Below are 21,017 nucleotides of genomic sequence, written 5' to 3' on the forward strand. Positions count from 1 at the left end.
ATGAGTACTGAGAAGGCACTGGGCTCACATTCTTTGATTATCCCTGTCACTCAGGCAGCTGCCTTTTTGTCTGAGGTATCCTGCTTCTGAAGGTCTTTTTGATTTGTGAATCTGATTCAATAAAAGTATTCTGCTTTTCTGTCTATATTGAGCATGTTATAAATTACTCAGCTCTCAGCTAATGGAAAGATAATAGCCTTGCTCTGTTATTAGTTGCCAGCCTTCTGTTAAATTTGGAGTTTGAGCAAGATTGGAAGAGGAGGAAAGGACAGAGGCATGGTAACAGGGGTTAATGGTTGAATAAGGCAGGAGGACATTGCTAGAATATTGTATTAGCATAGAAAGTGGGATTTACTCCCATGAGGGTTCAGTGAATGCCCTGAATGTGAAGTATCTGGAGTACAATCTTTACCTGAGACATGAGAACTAGCCCTTTTGTAGATGCCAAGAGTTACAGTACATTTTTCATCTGTCAACCCTCATAAAAGGAGACTATGCTAATTCCAAATGGATGAGAAAGTCAACTTCTCATTTCAGGATCCTGATAGCAATGTTTCAGGATTGGTAAAAATCTGATAGGCAAAACATTTTCACATCATTTCTCCCCTAATAAGACAGTAGCAGCAAGTTCAGACCCTGCTAAATACCACATCAGAGTGAAAAGGACCAGACTGAGTGGCAGAAGGGCATTTCTTTTTTTTTAACTGAGTCAGTAACTCTGGCTTGCAGTGTCTACACACTTTCAAGCTGCTAATCAGAGATTTGACAAACTTCCCTTTTTAACTTTTTACGGCATATGCCTTAAAACAAACAAATACTAGCTTATTCCCATGCACAGCCTTTACTATAGCTGCACCCCCCCCCCCAAAAATTTTGTTGCCAAGGGTCCTGCTGCATCTTTATCCTTTCCCATAGATGCTGCCTTTACATGGACCGTGAGTGGCTGCTGAACAAAAAGAGCACTACAAACCCCTCACAGAAAATGCTGTTTATGTCCATACTCTGAATAAGACCAGTTCTCATGGCAACCAGATTTTCCCCACAGACATGCTTATTGTTTTCCCACACTTCCCCCTTCTGTGTAAAAGTTATGTAACCCCAGTGGAGCAGAATGGTTTGAAAAAATCTAATTGGAATACAAACTGCACCCACTTTGACACTTAGTTACCTTCCATGTTGTTGAATATTGTTTCACAAATACAGAGAGACCTGTACATGACACAACTCTTTTTGAGCAGCTTGTTTCACAAGAGTGCCTGAAAGGTTCCTCAACTGCATGGGGAACAATCCTTATTAGCCTATCACTGTTGTGAAGCAAGGCATTCGTGACCGCCCCCCCCCCCCAATATTTTTTTTTACATAACACAAAATTACCCTGTAGAACTCACTGTCTCAAGGTATTTTGGAGACCAGGCATTATATCATCAAGGACATCAAAGCACTCTTTTTCCACACACCTTCAATCCTGAAAGGCCATGGGGGGGAGGGGGACACACAGTAGGGACGGGGGACTGGAGCAATAATTTGGAGCATAAAAGGCATGGACAAAAGTGACAATTTTTGCCTGCTCTGGCCCTTGAAAGTGCTCTACAGCTGTGACCAGACAGAAGTGCATAGCTGCAAAGCTCTTTAAAAGGGCCAGATCCTGCAAAAATCTGAATCCTTATTTCAGAGGGAGTTTGGTTTGGGGTTTTTTCAGTTGGGGCCTGAGGTAGGGGCTCCAATCTGCCTACCCCACCTCCCATCCACCCTCTAAAATGAGCTCCCCTGCTTCCTTCCCTCACTTCCTATTATGAAAACAGCTCAGAGCCTGGGCGGGAGGAGGGGCCATTGCTAGGGGAAACTGACTGCAGACTCATTTCCCAACCTCCCCTCTCCCCTGGACCCAGCAGGTAACTTCTGTTTGGTGTGCAGGATTGTTGTAACTCAGAACACTTCCTGCAAAGCGTTATGAGTTACAGCGGGGAATTGTTCTTCTGTCTGTGCCCTTAAAGGACCTGCTTTGCTGGTCAGGCTTGTCATAGCTCATCATGCTCTGAACCTGCTGCCTAACTACCCCATGATGTCCCTGACTGTAGTATGTGGAGAAATCGGTGGCATAGTGATGACTATACCAGGTGTACATCCATAACAAGGGAGTCCTCAGCCACTGCCTTAAAGCAGCTTTAGCTCTTTATAAAAATGACAGAAACTTTATGTTGGGAGCAAGATGAGTTTTTTTCACAATTTTTTACAACAGCTTTTCACAATTTTCAGTCATCTGCTAAGAGGAACCAATGATGTGGCCCTAATCAGCAGGACCCACAGGAAAATGATACACTAACTTGTACTATACAGTCATCCTCAGACTGTCAGGCTAAACACTTATAAGTGTATAAGCTCTCAAACATTAGAGCACACTCCCCTTATGGAACAACTATTCATTATGGGATTACTGGCATTTTACTCTGAACCATGGGCCACTGTGTGCACTTTGAGCAAGGGTATTTTACTAGAGAAATCTTTGTTCTGATCCAATATGACAGTTGTAGTCTTCTGATTGTTATTGGTCCCAGGACTGGCTGCAGTTCTTTGTATTTTGTAGGAAATGAATCAGTTTCTAAGCACATATACTACAAAATGGTCTAATAAAAAGATAATTCATTGTTATACTGAGAAACTATATAGCATTACCCCAAATTTAGATTATTTTATTTACCTGCATTATGGTCACGAGGGTCACTGTAGATGGAAGCCAGGGAAAACAAGGAGAAAATGACAAAAGCCAACAAGATGAAAGCAACTTCTAGGTTTGTGAAAGGCAGCTCCATGAACTGTTAATGTTTCACCTAGAATGAAATGTAAACGTTTACATGTCATGTTGTAGAGGAAAAATGGTTTGAATAGAGTAGCTTAGTTTTTGGTCAGGAGGATACTAGATCCTGGTCAAACTGGTTAAGTGACTTTAGCGGTCAAGGAAACAATTCTGTTTGCTCACAGAAAGAAGGCAGATCCTGTACTAACCCCATGCAATGTACGGTAAGGAGCCTTTCCCTGTGGCACATTTAGAGTTTGAGGGTCAATCTATTTTGAGAGTAGCATTGAAAAAAAGCTCCACATAGCTGAGGTTATTTTATTACAGGAAGGTAATTCTTGGTCCCTCTAAAATAAAACTGAGTTAGGAAAATATCATGCTAGAAATCTGTAGGAAAGTAGGGCAGAAAGAAAGAAGCAAGCCTGAGCCTTTCTTCAGGGTCAGGAAGGGTATAGTCAAACTGAAGCTAGTGCTCTAGTCCAGGAACCCTAAAGTCAAGGGGAGTTTGGAATGCTTAGTTCATCCTGAAATTAGTTGCTACTAGCAATCTACTGTAATAAAAAAAACAAAGACTTCAATAAATTTGTATAGTAAGTACTCAGAAACTCTGAAGCAGATGATTAGAAAGAATAAGATGGAAAAAAAAAAGGAAAGTCTCCACTTACTGACTGCCAGGGTTTGGTGTGAGTATTCCAGGGATCTCTTGGCCTGAAGTTTTAAAATTGAAACATGCTTATAAAATGACTCAGCAGTATGACCTTGAGCTAATCACTCTGAGTCGGGAGTATTTAGTGCAGTGTGGTTTCCTGATGCTTTTCATTTGCTGCCTTCCACATGCAAGGTACAGTACACATCATAATAGAAGCTCAAGTGGTGAAAGCGCTAAAAAGGTTGCATACTTCAACAAGTGCTTTCCTTACACCTACCTACAGGATAGTAATAACGTTCATGTAAATAGCAGCAACAGAAGGTGGAGAATTGCTGTGTGGGCTTTCAGTACTGAGTACTCTACATTGTAAAACGTTTTGAATTGTAAACTGTAGTAAAATATTACCATACTAAGAAAATAGGACGCAGTTTTATTGCTAAGGAATAGGAGGGAATGTTTAAGCAGTATACAAAATACAAAATGATTAAAATGCACAGCTTTGATATAAATAAGAATTTGTATTTCTAAAAGCTTGTTTAAAGTTGAAGAGTATCAAAGCTCTTTACAAACCTTTAGAAGAATGCAGGGGCACAGAAAGGTGAGGGCAAAATACCTGTATGAAGTAATAGGGGCCTGATGTCACTGAACTGTTTAGCATCCTATTCCCCTCAGATTAACATGAATTTACACTGCTCTATTCTTTCCTTTTCTAACCCCCAGCTAATGCTGCCTTGCTAGGTTTAAAGCTTTTATTCATGTGTATAATGCATCCTTTATATACTGTGTGTATCTGAGTGCAGAATTATGAGGGAGAACATAAATTTACAATGCTTTCATTGAGTTTTCAGATTCCATTTACACTTTCTTTTTTAAAAGGTGGCTTGTAGAGAAAAATAAAAGTTTGTGCCCTTATTTACTTAAAGATGGATAAATAATACTGGAAAGGTTACTTTAAAAGGGTTTTATTTCCTTCCAGCTTTTTACACTTGAAGTACCAGATCTATTCTACTATGGCTCCACTGAAGAAGTCTTTGGAGACCTAGTGATGTTATGATAGCAACACAGACTGAAAACAGATCAACTAGGAGGGAAGGTACTTTTATTCAGATAGTTTCAACTCTTTAGGTTGAATTCAGAGGTGTTGTGTGATAAGTTAGTTTTCCCAAATATTATATATCCCTAAACTGGATGTAATGAAATCTGAGTTTTACTCTTATGCTTAGACTTCTTACAGTTACTTTACTTGACAGCCTACCCTCTGTCCTGCATGGGAAAGGGAATGCTGTCACTTGGCAGACAGCCCAGGGAGGGTTTCAGCCCCAGAAGAAAGCCCCCCGCCACATCAGTTGACTGGCAAGAAGGGGGCTTCCTCTTGCAGTTCTTGCCCCAGGATAATAGTTCCCATTCCTTTCTGACCCAGAACAGTGCAGGGAGAGAAGGGGACATTCTGCTGTGGTGGCAAGGTTCCGGGATCCTTGCTGCTCTGTCACAGCATCTAGCTCTGCCTCACGTTGCTTCAGGTCATCCTGGAGCAGTGTGGGCAAGGCGGGAGCATTCTGCTATGGCAGCAAGGCTTGGCATAGCAGTCTGCCTCATCCTACACTGCTCTGGGTTGACCCTGAGCATTGAGGGACAGGTGGGGACATTTTGCCACAGCAGGAACCCCTTCCAGGAGCATTTCCATTGCAGGAGAATGCTCCCCTCCCACTACTTCCCATCAACCAGCTAATTGATGGGAAATTGAACCATTCTTCTACTGGGAGAACCCATTCTTGGAAGGTCACCCTAATCAAATGATTGGCAGGAGGTGTGGATAATTTTTCAGGGCAGGGTCCCCACAGGGCTCTCTGACAGCTTGCTCCTGAGTGGGCTATCAGGGAACCAGTGCTCTCCCTCCCTCCTTCCTTCTCCCTTGAAGCGAGGTATGGAGAGCAGAAGACTGAGACATTGGGCATCTTTCACACCCAAGACAAGTATACAGGCATTCTTATTAGATCAGGAGGAGGAAAATCTGCCTCATAGATCTAACTACATATTTGCAGAAGGGCCAAGTCTCTTTTGCAAAAAATCTCTCCCAACATCTGTACAGCAATTTTTGCACTGTTGGTTCATGGTCTTACATGGCTACCATTAACTTCCCATATGCACACTGTTAGTGCTAAGAATGGCTCCAATAGGCACTTTGTGGAGTAAGCCATATATTTTAGAGCTTGTATTAGTTTTTACTGCAAGTGGCCACATGGGAAAGTAGTATGTAGTAGAAAATGTAGTAGAAAATGTGCTTTAAAATTTCACCTTGATTTACTGCATCATAAATACTCCCCTGTAGGAAGCCCTAATCTGAAGGAAAAAAAACATTTTTTTTCCATTAATACTTCTTTCTAGTTCTCACTGTGTGAATTATACTAACAACTGATTCAAACTCTGTGGGCCTTTTTCTACTAACACATTTTACTAACTGTTTAGAGAAAAAAATCTTTGTTAAAGATTGAAGCATCTTGTCTCTTTACTTGAGGGATGAGAAATCCAATTGCATTTCTCTAGTTTAACAGATAATCCTTTACCAAAAATAAGGAAGGCAACATATACTATTTTTGATGCCTGCTAGATGCAAACAGAAAAAGAAGCTGTAATAACCCAAATGTAAACACAAATATAAACAACAATTTAATTATCTGGTTCTTCAGTTCTTATGCACACAAAGAAATGGCACAAACTATTAATTTCCTTTGAAGGACATATTTCATCAGACTGACCAAATTTTATTTATAATGCTGTCTTTTGATTTTTTGTTAATTAAATCCCGTATCAGCCATTCATAAATTTCATAGAGGTTAGGACTGGAAGGGACCTCACGAGATCATCAGGTCCAGCTCCCTGCCATTATTTTCCCCAGACTGAACTCAGGCTGAAGACCTGCAATTGCTCACATCATCATATTTTGACCCTTTTAACATATTGCCAATATATGGCTGTCCCCCATCATTCCTCTGAACTTTTATCATGTCTTAAAATTATTGAAATATTAATAACCGAGAGTATTCCTGAGAAGCTCTTTCGTATGAGGTTTTCAGATCTAGTGATTTAGGATGTACGCAGAAGGAAGGGACTTGTAATAGTGCTGTAACTTTTGCTCTTTACACAGAGTGCTAAAAGTTACAGTGCAATCAAACACAACAGCCTTTTGGCAATGGGGGAAAGGGAGGGGGCACGGGGGGGGGGGGAGCTCAGAGCTTCCTTGCACTGGCCAAGGCTAGGAGGCAGAAGGCGCTGTCACATTCCTCTCAGCATGTTCTGCAGGCCCTGGGGACTGCCAGAGACTGCCAAGCACAGCCAAAGAGGCTAGCCATAGCCAAGCAGCCTGCCTTCCTGGGGCTGCTTTATCCAGTGACTGCCTTTCATCGCAGCCCCACCTCCTGCCTCTGGCCACAAAGTGCCACAGCCTGGCTGGGGGGATAGGGGTGTCTCCCCCACAATGTTCCCAGGACTGGAGGAGCCAGCAGCCCAGCCGGGTGCAGTGTGTGGGGGGAGAGGCACACCTGGAGGAGAAAGCAGTGGGGAGAGACCTCTTCCGGTGCTGTGCACCCAGCTGGGCTGCCAGCTCCCCCCAGTCCTAGGGGCACTGCAGGAAGAGACGCCATTCTCCCTTCCTTCTGCTCAGGGTGGCTCTCAACTGGCTAGAAGGAGGAAGTGGGGCTGGGATGAGAGGCTGTCACTGAGAGTCCCGGGGCAGGGCTGGCCTGGCACTGGGGCAGGCAGAAGAGACAAGCTTTGCCTACCGAAGGCTAGAGCACAGCCCTGTGCAGAGGCCCATGGGATGCAGGTGGCATCATCCGGAAGTAATCCTCACTGTGAACCTGCACACAGATTCGCTAAGGCGGTCTTCCCTAGAGTGTCTTCATCTGATAACTTGCCAGGTAAGGGTTAAATTTTCATTTTATTGGCCATTTTTAAAAGCGCTTTGCAGCTGTGAATGTTTCAGAGGCCTCATCCTGTGAAAACTGTAACCTCTGTATGCACCCTTATTGATGCCCAGCTTCAGTAGTTGCGGTTTAATGGGCTCCTAATTTACTTGTGGGAATAAAAGTATTTGATCCTCTTATGTGTATCATCTGGGTATGATACAGAAATAGAGAGCAGAAATATTTTCTTCAGATTCCTATGTTGGGAATTCCCAGTTCAGATCATTCCCAAAACATATATTTATATTTTCCATTTCAATAAAAGCATCACAATTATAATTGAGCCAAGTATATATATTATAGATAGTATAGGTGTTGGCTTGATTTTTGAAATACAGATTATTGCTCATTTTAATATCTTCACTGAAATACCTGCCTTTAGAGGGGTATTTTTAAGATGCTTTAAAATGGTATCACTGTCAATCACTTTCAAATTTGATAGTAATAGTGGGCATCATTTTGGAAGTGATCAGGTCTGCTTTAGTTCAATTCATTTTAAGCCCTCATTTTTCTTAGGACTGGTATATATTACAGTCACTGCTTGTTAGTAGCAACCTGTCTGTGCCCAGGTGTTATATTGTTCCTAACTAGCTGTTGCTATTATAGGGACCATCAACTAAATGCCTGTTATAGAAAATGTTCCAGGGGAAATGTTGCTGGAAAGAGATTGTTGCTTTTAGCAGGTATTGCTGCAAGTGAGCATTGACTATATTTCATAGTTGAAAGTGAATCAAAACTCTTCTCTTCTCCAGCAAACAGAAACATAATAGTTTGTTTGACAAGTTAGGCAGCTAATCTGTAGTTTATTAAAGGCTTTCCAAGAGACTGAATAAGAATTCAGACTATAATTCTTTTATACAATTCCCAAAGAAACTTCATTTCTATCCCTGTCTATGGTGATTCTCCAAATAAGATTTTACCCATGTTAAAGATTTCTTTATATGAAATACAAATGGTTCCCGCACTCTGCTCAGAGTTCAGGCCATACAACAAATTGAACCCCAGACAAGACTTACAATGCCCCAAGAGAAAGTTTCTTGAGTAGAGTTGGTGAAAATGCTTCAGATGTTATTGGAATGACCCTTACTTTCCCCTTTGAGAAGCCAGCACTGTGAGTGTCTAAGACTTGTAGATCTCAGGTGCCAAGGCAGATGCTTGTCCTTCTAAGCAGACTAATCTTTGCAAATGTCTGGTCATCTTATCCAGTCAAATAGATGCTATAAGAAGCTTTCTTGACATTTTCATTATAAAAGTCTAATTGCCATTTTTATTAGAACTCCTGGGATTTTGACACTACATAACTTGAGACTATTTCAACACGAACAATCTTCCCAGAAGGGAGAATTAATTAAAATACAGTTACTCATGAGGAGAGTGTGAATTCACTTAGTAGGTGACTGAGCACAAGGCATCTGCTAATATTGCTTCTGCAACCCAAGGTACTATACAAAGAACTATGGAAAAAATGATTTACAGAAGAGCTTTCTGGCAATGACTGGGATTTATAGAGAAGAAGAAAGAGTAATGCAAGTACAGGAGTGAACTGGTCTCACATTGTTGTAAAGTAGGAATAGCTCCACTGTAATCGAAAGAGTTAGCTGGTAAAACCAATGTAAATGAAATCTGACTCAGACACATATTCATAGGGTGCATCTACACATGCTATTAATGCAATTGAATAAACTCTGGTGCAGTTCGCGCTGGAGTTTATTGCTCCTGGGCAACACATTTACAAATGTGCATGTGGGCGGGGTCATTGAGCAGGGTTGGAGCAGCCCTGGCTGGTAGTGGGTCCAGGGGGTCAGCCTGTTAGCCTGGGACTGCTCCAATACGGCTTGGCGTTTACACATGGCTGGGGCACAAGGGTGCGCTAGTGCAGGGCTAGCTAGCAGGCAACACCCTCACTGGGTCCAGGATCTCTTCCTGAGTCATTGTTGCAATGCAAATGCAAACATATCTATTACTCTTTTTCTGGATAAAGTCTGAAAAATGCAAAGCAATTGCTTATTGAAGGTAGATTCACTAGACACATACTTAAAAAGAGAGAGAATAAACAATGAAATAACTTCTCTGCACTTATTTGCCAGTGTCTAATTTAAACTGTAGTGTGCAAGGACAGTAGTGGTGACATCGGCATAAGTGTGTTGGATTTCTCATCCCAAACAGACAGCTATATCAATGATTATGACTATCCTCCCTGCCAACACCTCTAAATGCTGCTCACGGATTCTGTATATACTTGGTGAAGGTTAAAAGGAAAGGATAATGTTAACTACTCTGAACCTTAAAACATTGAAATTGGAGTGAAATGAAGCTAGAGAACTGAAGGCTGTTTACTTTTAGAGCATTTGAAAGACTGTTATAGGCAGACTGAGTGCAATTTTCCTGGGTTTTGCCAAAATTTGTAGTAGTTCTCAGTCTATTCCATAGAGCATAAAAACTATTTGATTTAATATCATTGTCACATTTGCAAAAGTTAAGCTGTAAATTGATGATCAGATATGATATGTTAAATTACCCTGGTATTAATTGTATGCTATGGTTGTTTTTTAAATACTGCTGGCCCTAATATCCTTCACACTTCATTATTCTAAATCACTTTAGCATTAATTACCTGATAGCAATTTTTTTTTCAAACAGGAGATTCCTGGTACTGGTAGAATTTAGGCAACAGGTTTTTTCAGCCTGACATTACTACCTAAATCCCCCTAGATTAAAAATTTTACAAAGTGTGTTCAGCATATCCTGTCCTGTCCTGTCCTGTCCTGTCCTGTCCTCTTTTGCAGCTGTCAAGTATTGTTTGGGGAGAAGTATTGTTATGGGAGAAACTTGACCCATACAATACTCCAATGGACCCACTGTAGTCATTTCATTTCACTGGATTAGGTGCACAAACTCCATACAAGTGTCTGAAATGTTAGTCAAGAAACACCTCAAATAATGTTTGGTGAGGGAGATTGTGGTGTAGGAAGGCTCTGAAGGTGGTCCACTAGACAGCCAAAAGATGATTTCTGGGGACAAGAGGAAAGGAAGCCAGAGTGTGGTTTAGTGAGAGGGCCAGAAGTTTTCCAGTTACTGCCAATGTATTTTATCTGATGATAAAACGATTAACATATCCGTTTTAGCTGATGATAAAAATACAATGCAGAAACACCGTTGGGAGTGCTGGGGATCAAAACCTAGGTGAAAGGTACTGCTATGCAGACACCCAACCTCACTCTGCAAACATCTCCAGAACTGGAAGTGCTATACCAGTGTTAGCACACGACTGTGGCTAGGCTAATAAACCGTCCTTCTCAGTAGAACTAAGTTCAGGGCAGCATCATTGTAAAGTTTTTATCTTGCTTTCAATTCTGGAACTCATGTATACAGAGCTGGTTCATGTATCTCTTTGGCTAGGGACAGACATTACACATAAACTGGTTTAAGTGATCAGAAACTGGTTTAAACCTGTAACAGAGCAGATATTCAGTGCATGTAAACCAGTTTGAAAATGGCTGAAACCGGTTTGCGATAAACCTGGCTGAATGTAGTATCAGACTTTACTGATTTGGGTCAAACTGATTTATGTAATGTCTCTCCCAGACCCCTCACTGGTTTAAGATAAATCAGAGTCCCCAGCATCCTGGCATGCTCTCTGGACTGGGCAGGGCTCTCTGCTCCACAGCAGGGCTGGCCCCTCCCCTCTGCTGCATCGCTGGAGCTTGGCAGTCTCTGCAGGCATCTGCCTGGCTTCTGCTCCTTCCTCCCCACCCCACTCTGTGTTAGGTAGGCATTCCCCCATCCCTCTCAGCATTAGCTAGCAGATCACATGCTGGCTACAGTCTGTGCTGCGGGAGATGACAGAGGCAGACAGGCTATTTGGAGCTATTCAACAGGTAGCTCAATGTCCTTCCTTGGAAAAGCTGTTTAAGAGCTGTTTGCTCCCCCCACCTCTCCCTCACCACTCCCTGCTAAGCAGGAATTCCCCCTCCCCTCTGCATTGCGGAGAAGATATCTGTGTATTAGCTAGCAGACCACATGCTAAGTCTGTGTTGAATCAACAGGCAGAATCAACAGGTAGCTGTTAATGTCCCTCTGTTTTCTTAATGGGGCAATAAACACTGGGGAGATGGGGGTGACACTGTTATCAGCCCCCCCAGCCCCCACTTCTTGCCTGTCAATTTGCTGCAGACAGTATACAGAAGCAGGGAGGGAGATTGAAAAGCTCCGTATCAGCAAAAGATGCATGCACTGCACATACCCACTTTGCCTCAGTGCTAGCTGGGGGCTGTCAACACTCCCACCCCTTGACCAGTGAGCCAGGAAAAGCCTGGGACTGCAGGCAGGCTGAGGGTTTACACTCCTCCCTAATCAGAGCCTCCTGCTAGGACTTGGCCACAGCCCCCTCAGCTCAGCTCTGCAAGCGAAGGGAGGGCTGCTTTAGCACCCTTGGCTTCCAGCCTGAGCCACTGCAGGCATGTGCCTAATTTTCTCAGTCTAGAGGGATTGTCTGTATGGTTGGAAATTGGTTCAGCCTAGCCAGGTTAGACTAACCTGGAAAGGTTGAATCAGTTCAGGCTCAGGCTGTTTGAATGTCTGTCCCTAGCTTTTATGGTACTTCTCTGCACTATGCAGTGATACCTACAGTTACTCTATATACTGGATAAAATTCTGCCTTGGTTTGTAGCCCAGAAAGCACCATTAATGCCAGTACATCAGGTATACCTTTGATGTACTTCTGACCTCAGTGAGATAAATTTTTTCTAATAATGTTCTTAACATTGTAAAGCATAACTAAACCTCATGCTTGAAAATGTTTTACAATTGGTTAGGATTTTTAGATAATGGTGTCACCTGAGTTCTTAAGGAATGTCATCTGGCAACATGGACACATTTAGACATATGTAGCCATTATACTCTTATTTGGATTATATTTCTGAGCCACGAACACTGTTATAGCAGTAAATAGTGATAGTAAGGAAAGCGAAGAAAAATGGGTTTGGATTTATTTCAGTATAACTAAATTAAGAGGTTTCTCTGGTGATGGATAGTATTTTCAGAAGTACCTGAGTCTCCTTGATTATCAAGAAGGTTCTCAAGTCTCATGGCAGGTGAGGAATGCTGCCATAAAGCCCCATTAGTTTGCTTCTGATTAGTGTGTGCCAGTAGCCAGAAATTAGGCAGTAAGTTGCTTTCAACCTTTTTTCATTTGCAGACCCCTAAAAAATTTCAAATGGAGGTGTGGAGCCCTGTGCAAATTTTGATTGGAGACGAGGACCGCTTTGAATTGTAAGTGTGGGTATTCACATACTTTTGATTCATCATAGTCATCTTTCATGGACCCCTTAGACATAATCTGTGGACCCCCAGGGTTCTGCAAACCACAGGTTGAAAACCACTGGTCTAAGCCAGTTTAGTGCAGCCCTGAACATGCACCCAGAGCTGATCTCAGGCTTCTGACTCAGGTGTGTTTCTTGGCTAAATTGCATAATATCTGGGCTCTGATGCATACTGAGAACACATTAGGTGGCAGGGTATTCTTTTGGCCAACATTCCTCATATTGGAACAGTAGAGCAGTGTATACCTGCTAAGACACTTTTACAAGTGTTTCTCCATTAATCAGAATGTTTGTGTGGCTGCTTGACACAGATTTCAAAACGGATGCTAAACAGAGCCATCTACTGGTGTTGAGGTACAAGAATCACTAATGACAGAAGAGATGCAAAACAAATAATAAAAACAATGTAAACATACTTTATTAAAGCGAAAAACATCTACGTAATATAGTTTCTCACTGCAGATGCCAGTTGTGAAAAGAGAAATACACAGGCAGATTAAAAGCAAATTAATTGGACTGAGTGTAAATAAAATGATGAAAGAATTTATCTTTATATCATCAGCTTGCAGGTTTATAAATCCATGGGATTTGTGTGTTTACTTCCCCAATACAGTTGTAAAAACTTAACCTATACTACTCTAAATAATAAATTACTTTGTGGAAATCATTAGTGTCAATGAATAATCAAAATTGGTGTACATATCCTGTCATTATCATGAACATAGAAAATGTGCTATCATTCTCAAAAAGATAGGGCTTATACCTTTGGGATGTATATATGTTAATACCACATGGGTGCTTTTTAGATTAAAGTAAATGGATATTTTTGTGTGACACCTAGAATGTGAGTTGCTTAATAAAGTAGTAACCCATCACTCAGACACTTCTATGTGTTAACTTGAAAGTTCTCCAAATATCATCTACCTCTTAATATCCTAATGCAAATCTTGAATGGAAAGCAAAGAAAGAAATTCTGTGTATACTAATTTAATATATTTTAAGTTTTTTTCTTATTTAAAAAAACTAAGAGCCAGCTCCTGCTTTTTAACATTACCTGACTCTTTCACATTTCCTATTTAGACAAGAATTATTTCTCAGTAACATTTGATTTTTGTGATAAAATGTGAAATAGCTTGAACTAAGTATTGCTTCCAAGTGACTAAAGTCACATTCAGCTCATTTCAAATTGCTTTAGGGCTTTTGTTGTTCTGAACCAGGAAGCAGATTTATCAGGGTGTCTTAACCACATTTATCATCTCTTCTTACCATTGAGACTAGAAGAGTCACAGGGTCTCCCAGGAAAACTAAAATAGAATATTAAGAATTACCTTGACTGTGGATACCTTGCATAAAGTAGCCATGGCAGCAGTAGAATCAGGACTGCTAGCTCTAAGAAAAACAGAAAAAATCCTCTTTCTGATAAAAACCGGTGGAAAGATGCACTGCAGTAAACTGCCTCTCAGGCTATCTTAATACAGTCTTATTTATGTAGGAGAAATACATTAACTCTGCCTCTCTCCTCTTTCTATAATACATGCATTTACTACAGAGAATACTATTGCAAAAATTACATGTAACTTTCAATTTTTACTTTCTAGCAAGTGCTCCTCCATTAATGGATAGAAAAGAAAGATTTGGGATAAGAAAAAGATTTAAAAAAAATCACTGAGAAGTCAAAAACAGCTGAACAGATATATGTTCCATATATGCTCTGTGGATAATCTTCCATGTATCAAAGATTAGTGGGCTACTGGATGGGGTCCCAGCACTCCCTTCCCCTAATGGGAGGAGATTATTCTAGAGCAGTGTTTTTTCTACCTCTTTTTCATTTGTGGACCCCTGGAAAATTTTGAATGGAGGTACAAACCCCTTTGAATCGTAAGCGTGGGAATTCACATACTTTTGATTGATCAAAGTAATCTTTTGTGGACCCCTTAAACATAGTGTGCAGGCCCCCAGGGGCCAGCGGTTCAGTTTGAAAACTGCTGTTCTAGAGCTAGGCAGGAGTATGTGAAAGGGTAATTTGTAGGGTTTCCTTTCTTCTCCTAATCCTGCAAGAGCCCATCTTCCTTGTGGAGGAGCAATGAATCAGGAAATAATGTGCCTAAGGGAGACGAGGACATAGCTAGCTGAACAGATACCCTGCAAAGTGTATCTGTGCCCGTTAGGTATATGCACAGGAATTAACTGTGACAGGGGGCTATCTTGCAGCTGGTCAAATCATTGGCCCACCCATCTGCCTCACTTGCCACACCTTTGATGTCACTGATAATTAGTTGTTTACAAGGTGGGAGGCTGCCCATTTAATGCCCAATGCTAAGGGCATCTGTAGAAGTACCTGTGCCTATCCTGTGAAGCACATCTCAACATTTCCACGGGATCTCTTACAGTTTCATTTCTCTTATGAGCAGACAGCATGTCCCTACTGTTCTATAACTGGGACTGGTGTACGGGCAACTACTTTCGCCTGCCATAACTTGTTCTTCTATATAACTTGGGAGGAAGATCTTAATTTCTATGCGTGCTGTCCTTAATCCAGCCTTGGTGCTGTCTTCTGAGGTTCCGCCTCCCCTACACCCCAGTTTACTCCAGTCTTTGAGATCTTAAATAGATGTTCCAGGGCGCACAGACTACGCTTTCCTATAGTGCCTTCTGAGGTAGGTAATATATAAAGCAAAATAATACACAACTCAAAAATCACTTCAGGGCTTAGTCCCTTCTCACAGTCCTCTAGCTCAGAGTCCTTGTCTTGCAAGACCCTTTTGGATGTTAGGGTCTGCAGTAAGAATGGTCACCTGTGAATCACTCTGGGCCCCACTGTACTCGAAATCCTTCTCTGTCTTCTCTTTCAGGTCCAACGGCCCCGGTCAGGCCCCAATCACCTGTCCCTGACTAGTAGGACCAACCTGTGGGTAAGTCGTTCAGCTTCTCTGAGTCACCTTGGTGGGTGCTTTCCACCATTCACCTTTCCCAGGGCTTCCAGACCTTGCTTCTGGTCCATCTGTCTTTTCAGGTCGGGCTGTTTTTAACTTGGGTGTGGGATTCCTTAAGTGCCAGTGGCATGCACTTATAAAGCATGATCAAACCAGTATTGAGTTTCCCCAGTGCTTGTCTTTTCATTCAGAGCTATTTTTTGTGACTGCTCCTCTACATTGCACCAACTCTGCAGGTAAGGTTTTTCTCATATTTCTTTTACACTGTCACAGCATCACACAGAGCTCTGAACCTTCCCTTATGCTGTGTCCCATACCTCACAGATAGCATCAGTATCTGGCTTTGGCCCCAAGATGGACCTCATTCCATGCCCACCTGGCATTTGGACCCCACCTAGATCCCTCCTACTCAGGTGGTCTATTCCACCATCATTCTGGGCGGCAAAACTCCTTAATCCCTTTTCTCTCATGACTGTGGCCCCCTCCAGGACCTTTGACTTCACTGGCCCTGGCTTCACCTCTAGGCCAGTTGGGACTCAGCCTCTAGTCCTGGCCGCCCCTTGCGGTGGGCACTCTAGCCCCAGTATGGGCCAGCGAGGTTATTTTGGGTAGGTACAGAACCACTTGCCCTTGCACTCCCTTATGGGTCTGTCTTCTCGGGCTCCTCTTAACATATCTTGCTCTCTACTCAGGCCGGCCTATGTGCAGTCCTTTGGGCCCCCTCATATGAACCCTACTCTATGTGGCCCATGCGCATTCCTTCAGACCTGCCATACAGACCCTACTCTGCACAGCCCAATCAATCATTTTTATGCCCCTTCACTGGGGCTACTACACTGCCTCATCATTGGGGCACTCACCCTTACGTCCCTTGGGTCTCAGGCCTCTGATAGCAATGCCTGGACCCTTTCCTGTCCCCTCTATGGGGTAACCCACCAGGTCATGAGGGCTGAGGCTATATAATGTCCCATACTCACCTTTCACTAGGTGTGGCACTGGTGTGCCATTTCCTGGGGACCCCTCTGCCACAGGCAGCCCCATCACACCATTCTACCCCACCAGGGTGTAGTTTTAGGTCATTCCCCGGCACCAGGAACCTCCTTCATCCCCATAATTCCTACCCTTCATCTCCAGGTGTTCTGGGAGCAGCAGCTTTGGCTGGGTAATGTTCTGCCTCCAGCTCCCTGCAGCAACTGCTTGCTTAGCTATGACGGCCTGGGTTTATAGTGAGGCTGCTCAGCTCCATCCTACAATCTGGAAGCCCCCTTCTGGTCATGTGCCTGCCTTGTTGAATCGCACCCCACCTGCTAGCTGCTCCACAGCCTGCTCAAATCTGTTAAAGCAACAGGCACCAAAGGTGCCCTGAAACGTAACATAATTCCAATCAGCATAAGCTCCTTGGAGATGCCTGCATCCATGTTGGAGTGGGCCAAGAGGATTGGTGGAGGTCTGGGCAGAGATGCTATGGCAACAAAATATGGAGGGGAGTGTGCTGCTATGATGAGGAAGAATGAACCAGACTTCTCTCTGAATAAGCTGATATACTGTATAGCTTTGGCCTCCTCTCCTCAGACCCTCCAAGTGGTCATACACCCCTGCTTCCTGTCCAGGCCTCTTTGTTCTCGTAAAGGGTATTCCAAGGAAATTCTGAGATATTAGGGGTGCACTGATAGAGATTTTTGGGGTTGATACCAATATCTGTTTTTTAAGGTGGCATATCAGCCGATACTAATCCAATTTCTGATATGGCATGGAGAGCTGCCTCCAGCTGGTAAGTCCATTGTGGTGGAAGGGGAGTGGGGAGAGAAGAGGCTTGGGGTAGGCAGATCAACCCCCATCCCCTCAGTGAGGGAATGGAACAGGGGCAGGGGCAGGAGCTGCCCAGCCGGGGTTGGGGGGTGGGGAGGACGGACCCATGGCTCATCAACAGGGGCAGCTCCCATCACTGCATGCAACCTGGGAAGGCACGGGGGGGAGGGGAGTGTGCCCCCAGATCTGTGTAGGGTGGGGTGAGCTGCAGTTGCAGGCAGGAGCTGGGGCTGTACCTGGCTCTTTTTGCTGGGGGCTGGGCTAGGAGCAAGGGCTACAGAAGGGACTACAGGCAACTCCAGATTTCACTGTACCTCCCTCTCAGTGCCATAGCCACCATGTGCCCAGCACAGCTCCAGATCAATACCTTGCCTCCCCCCACATGCTGGGAGGGAGCTACAGCATAATTTGGGGTGGCTGCAGCCCCCTTTGTAGCTCCTACTGTGATCCTAGCCCCTACTGAGAAGAGCCTGGCATAGCCTTGGCTCCAGCCTGCAGCCGCAGTGTGCCTGCCCCACCACACCCTACCCTGAACAGATCTGGGGGGACACGCCCCCCCCCGGTCCCCCATGCCCTTCCAGGGTGCAAGCAGCTGTGGGAGCCACCCCCCAATCAGCCTCTGGTCCGTCCTACACCCCACCCCCGACCCCACCTAGGCAACACCTGCTTCTGCCCCTGCCTCTGTCCCTTTCCTCACCAAGGGGGGGTGTTTATCTGCACCCTACCATGCCCCTTCTCTTCCCCCTCCCCTTCCACCACAATGAACTTACCAGCTGGAGGCAGCTGTCCACACTTCCAGGCTGCGCTCCTCATTGCCTGAGTCCTATGCTGCGGCTGCATGCACGCACAAGCATTTATTGGCCAAAGTATTGGCCCCATCGGGCCAATTTCCAACACAGCCAATTTGCTTTATATCGGTACCGATCCGATATCAGACCAATGTATCAGTGCATCTTAATGAGATATACCTCTAGGGGATTTGTAAGATGGCTCTGATGCTTTCCAAATGATGCCTATAATGATACTGAGCTTGGAAAAGGCAGTAAAGAGAATTTAGGTAGTAAAAAAACACTGTTAAAGAAGCTCAAAGGCATCTACTAACATGTCATGAGAACTCAGTGAAGCTCCACTCCTTCATAAGAATGCACAGGCAGAATCCTACTTGCAGGCCTGTGGAAGCACCGGAGTGATTTACAGAAGTGTGATGATAAAAGCCTTGTTGAAGCACACAATACAATTTGAAGCAACTCCCCCTCCCCTGCTCCGGCCCGCCGCCAAAAAATCAGCCCAGCTCTCAAAGAATGTGGCTGTGGATAAATTGTGAGTCTAGTTATATTTGGATTTAAACCAGTGGTGCTCAAGGCTTTGGGCTGGTGACCCAGGTGAATGTTAATGGGTGGGTCTACAGGCCAGATCAGGCCATACACCTCCCAGGAGGTGGGTTCCAGGGGCATGCTGGCATTGGGCTCCAGGGCTCCATGCCACCCTTGTGCACTGGGATCAGGCTTAAGGGCCCTGTGCTGCCCCCACCTGGCCCCCATGTGCCAGGATCAGGCTCGGCACCTTGCACTGCTGTCACTTGGCCCCTTGTGCCATGTTCAGGTTCCTTTCTTGTGCACTATAGTATACACGGTCACAGCTTGTGGGGCTCCCAGAGATCTGTGGTGAGCCCTGTGGACTGAATGACATGGCATCAGGAGCAGGATCTGGCCTGCAGGCCAGAAGTTGAGCACCCCTAATTTAAACAATTTTTCCTAGCAAATTTTTCATACTTGCTTGTTTTAAACTTTCATTGTATAAAAAAACCCAAAACTCTTTACTAAGTATACAGTCATAACCATGTTTACAAAGATATACAACCAGCTCTAAATTAAGCTATCCCCAGGGCAGGGGAGTAGTAGCTTTACAATCATTCTTTGCCTGATATTTATCAAAGGAATTACCTGAGAAGAACCCTTCTTCAAAGATATCTTGATAGATTGGCATTTTAACACTCTTCAGAGCCATATCCTGATACCCTTATTCACTGGCTAGGATTCTATCCAAGTGGGTGTTTTGCCACCAAATTCAGTGAGACACAGATTTAATTCTCTGACTGCAAGTGGTTCCCTTGATTTGCATAGAACTACTCACAAAGTAAGGGTGCTAATTGACATGAGCAGAGATATCAGAGTCTAGCCCAGAAAAATGTAGGGAAAAAAGAATGAGAGAAAGACAAGAAAATTAAAATGTGCTATTTTTAATTTGGACATGTAACTTAAAAAAAAATATATATATATATGTATATAATTGGTTGGGACAAAACAATTCCCTAGTGGGATCTGGTCTAAACTGATAATCTGATGTTTCAGGAGGTTTTTTGTTCGATATAGTCACACTTCTCTTCGTAAATCTAGATCGTTTCTTGGTAGAAAAAAAATAATAAGGAGGTTTTAAAAAAAATTTCCATCAGTTACATGGGACAGATCACAATATGTAGCTGAGACAAAAGACTTACATGGAACAAGCAAAAAAACCTCTAAAATATGTGTACTTACCAACCCATAGTATTCCTGCCACTGGAAGGGAATGCGGGTAACAAAGTGAAAATATCATCTGCGATAATCTTTCTGTACTTCCTAGCAAGTTCTGAAGTCAGCTAACATATAGGTATTGCCCCACACAATACGTCAAATGTCATTAGTCTTTTACCAAATTGAGAGTGAGACTTTGACAGTTTGGACCCCACCGATGGCGCCTCTCGTCTAGTACAAACGCTAGAGAAGTAGGAATGAGATACTCACATTTCTTTTAGGTCCTGCTTAAGTTGCATATGTCTTGGTAAATGCCAAAGCCTATGACATATACAGGCTGCTGTGAGGTACAAGGTTCATTTAGTAGGTGACACATGAAACTGTGACGTGTTCAACTTCAGCCCAATTATTGTTTGTTATTACTGATAACATATAGTAACTACTTTACAGATATCAGGTTAAGTAAATATGATCTTTGTAAGCAATTAACTTTGTAATTCTTTTTCTTAAATGCAATGGAATATAGAACACTGGTTTTAATTACGTATTTAGTTGTTTTTCAGTTATGTCTTATATAGTAAAAATAATTAATACAGGCTGCCCATTACTTGGGGAAGATTACAAGATGCAAGTGTAGTCTTAATCACATTCAAATAAAATATATATTAGTCTAACTTACCCAAATGAACAAGATTATTATTATGGATGATTGTCTCATAGAATTTCTTTAGGGAACATTATTTTCTTATATTATCCTGTAACTGTTTCATCTAGGGTTTTTTGAGAAAAATGGGAATTGGGTTCAATATTAGAAAATGTTTTAGTAGTGAAGGAAAGGTGACATTGGAAAGATTGGTTCAAGTATGTTACTGAAACACCATAACAAAAGGAATTAAATAAATTTATTATACTTACTACTTTATTAGCCTTTGCCACTTCAGGGAACACAGCCTCAACTCTGTCTCATAACAATTATTTCATAGTCTGATTATCTATATCACTGAGATATAATGATCAGATCTTTAATGGGAGTAAA

At 43.0% G+C, this 21,017-nt stretch overlaps 1 protein-coding gene and 1 long non-coding RNA gene across 2 annotated transcripts in view; one reads left to right on the top strand and one right to left on the bottom strand.

Annotated features, from left to right (window-relative positions):
* Nucleotides 1-3,650, bottom strand: part of SMIM31 (small integral membrane protein 31) — a 65,748-nt gene extending 62,098 nt beyond the window's left edge. Inside the window, exons 1-2 of the mRNA XM_059721907.1 lie at nt 3,460-3,650; nt 2,699-2,828 (exon numbers count right to left, since the gene is read on the bottom strand). Of these exons, the coding sequence (XP_059577890.1) occupies nt 2,699-2,810 (112 nt within the window). The 5' untranslated portion in view covers nt 2,811-2,828; nt 3,460-3,650. The remainder of the gene's footprint in view (nt 1-2,698; nt 2,829-3,459) is intronic.
* A 774-nt stretch (nt 3,651-4,424) lies between these two features.
* The window catches only part of LOC132248336 (uncharacterized), a 176,620-nt gene continuing 160,027 nt past the window's right edge, over nt 4,425-21,017 (top strand). Inside the window, exons 1-3 of the long non-coding RNA XR_009459510.1 lie at nt 4,425-4,536; nt 12,603-12,676; nt 15,579-15,638. This is a non-coding gene — a long non-coding RNA (uncharacterized LOC132248336). The remainder of the gene's footprint in view (nt 4,537-12,602; nt 12,677-15,578; nt 15,639-21,017) is intronic.

This window comes from Alligator mississippiensis, chromosome 2, assembly GCF_030867095.1.
Source record: "Alligator mississippiensis isolate rAllMis1 chromosome 2, rAllMis1, whole genome shotgun sequence".
NCBI lineage: Eukaryota > Metazoa > Chordata > Crocodylia > Alligatoridae > Alligator > Alligator mississippiensis.